The following is an 869-nucleotide window of genomic DNA, read 5'->3' on the forward strand; positions in this document are numbered from 1 at the left end:
TATATATATATATAATATTTTTAATACTCGAGATGTTTAAAACACTGCTAATACATTCACCAAAACCATAAAAGTTAAAACACATTTCTTTATATCCAAAACATACATTCTACTACACATGAAAATATATTTAATATCATCAATTAATCAAATGAAGCTTAAATAACAATTTCAGTCTCAAAACTAAAACAACAAACATATTATTCAACAATATATCTAACGATCAAATGATTAGTCTGCATTCAAAAGATTGGTTTTGCTACAAAATCTTTAAAAATTTTCTTCCGAAATACATTGTACCATATAAATGAGACTCCATCCACTGGGAAAACTTTAGTCTTAGTAAAAGAACCCTAGAACCTTTCCTCCAACATTCTTCCTCCTAGCTTCCTCATGATCCTTGATGCCTGCTGATGTTGTGAGCACTATGTACCCTAACTGACGGGAAGGGAGTAACCTTGCAGTCCATGGTTCAATATCTTTAACACCAACATCAAACATGGGGCTAATGACACCGCATTTATTTAGGCGTCCATTCAGTTCTACCACAATCTTACCTGCTCTGTGATCATCAATATACTCAAATTCACCAATATAGCCATGCTTTTGTATGACAAGGAGGATCTTGATCATGACTTTTGAAGATGGTCTGTTCTTGACTTGCCGCTTTCCCCGTTTCTCAGCCTTGTACATGCTCTTGAGAGCATCATTTAGGACGGTCACCCGCACCATCTTAGCTGACACTTTAAAAGCTCCAAGATCGTATGCGCCGCGCCCAAAGATAGTGTGGGAATTGTGAGTGTAATATACATACATATATATATACATACATACATATATATATATACATACATATATATATATATATA

At 34.2% G+C, this 869-nt stretch overlaps 2 protein-coding genes across 3 annotated transcripts in view; one reads left to right on the forward strand and one right to left on the reverse strand.

Moving 5' to 3' along the window:
- The window catches only part of LOC110038306 (phosphoinositide phosphatase SAC6-like), a 174,315-nt gene that overhangs the window by 139,388 nt on the left and 34,058 nt on the right, over positions 1-869 (forward strand). The gene's annotated exons all lie outside the window — the stretch shown is intronic.
- On the reverse strand, positions 214-765 carry LOC110038307 (40S ribosomal protein S15a-like). Its single transcript, XM_020743103.1, has one exon. The coding sequence runs from the start codon at positions 730-732 to the stop codon at positions 340-342; it is 393 nt and encodes a 130-aa protein (XP_020598762.1). The 5' UTR covers positions 733-765; the 3' UTR covers positions 214-339.

Source organism: Phalaenopsis equestris, unplaced genomic scaffold (genome assembly GCF_001263595.1).
Source record: "Phalaenopsis equestris unplaced genomic scaffold, ASM126359v1 Scaffold232429, whole genome shotgun sequence".
NCBI lineage: Eukaryota > Viridiplantae > Streptophyta > Magnoliopsida > Asparagales > Orchidaceae > Phalaenopsis > Phalaenopsis equestris.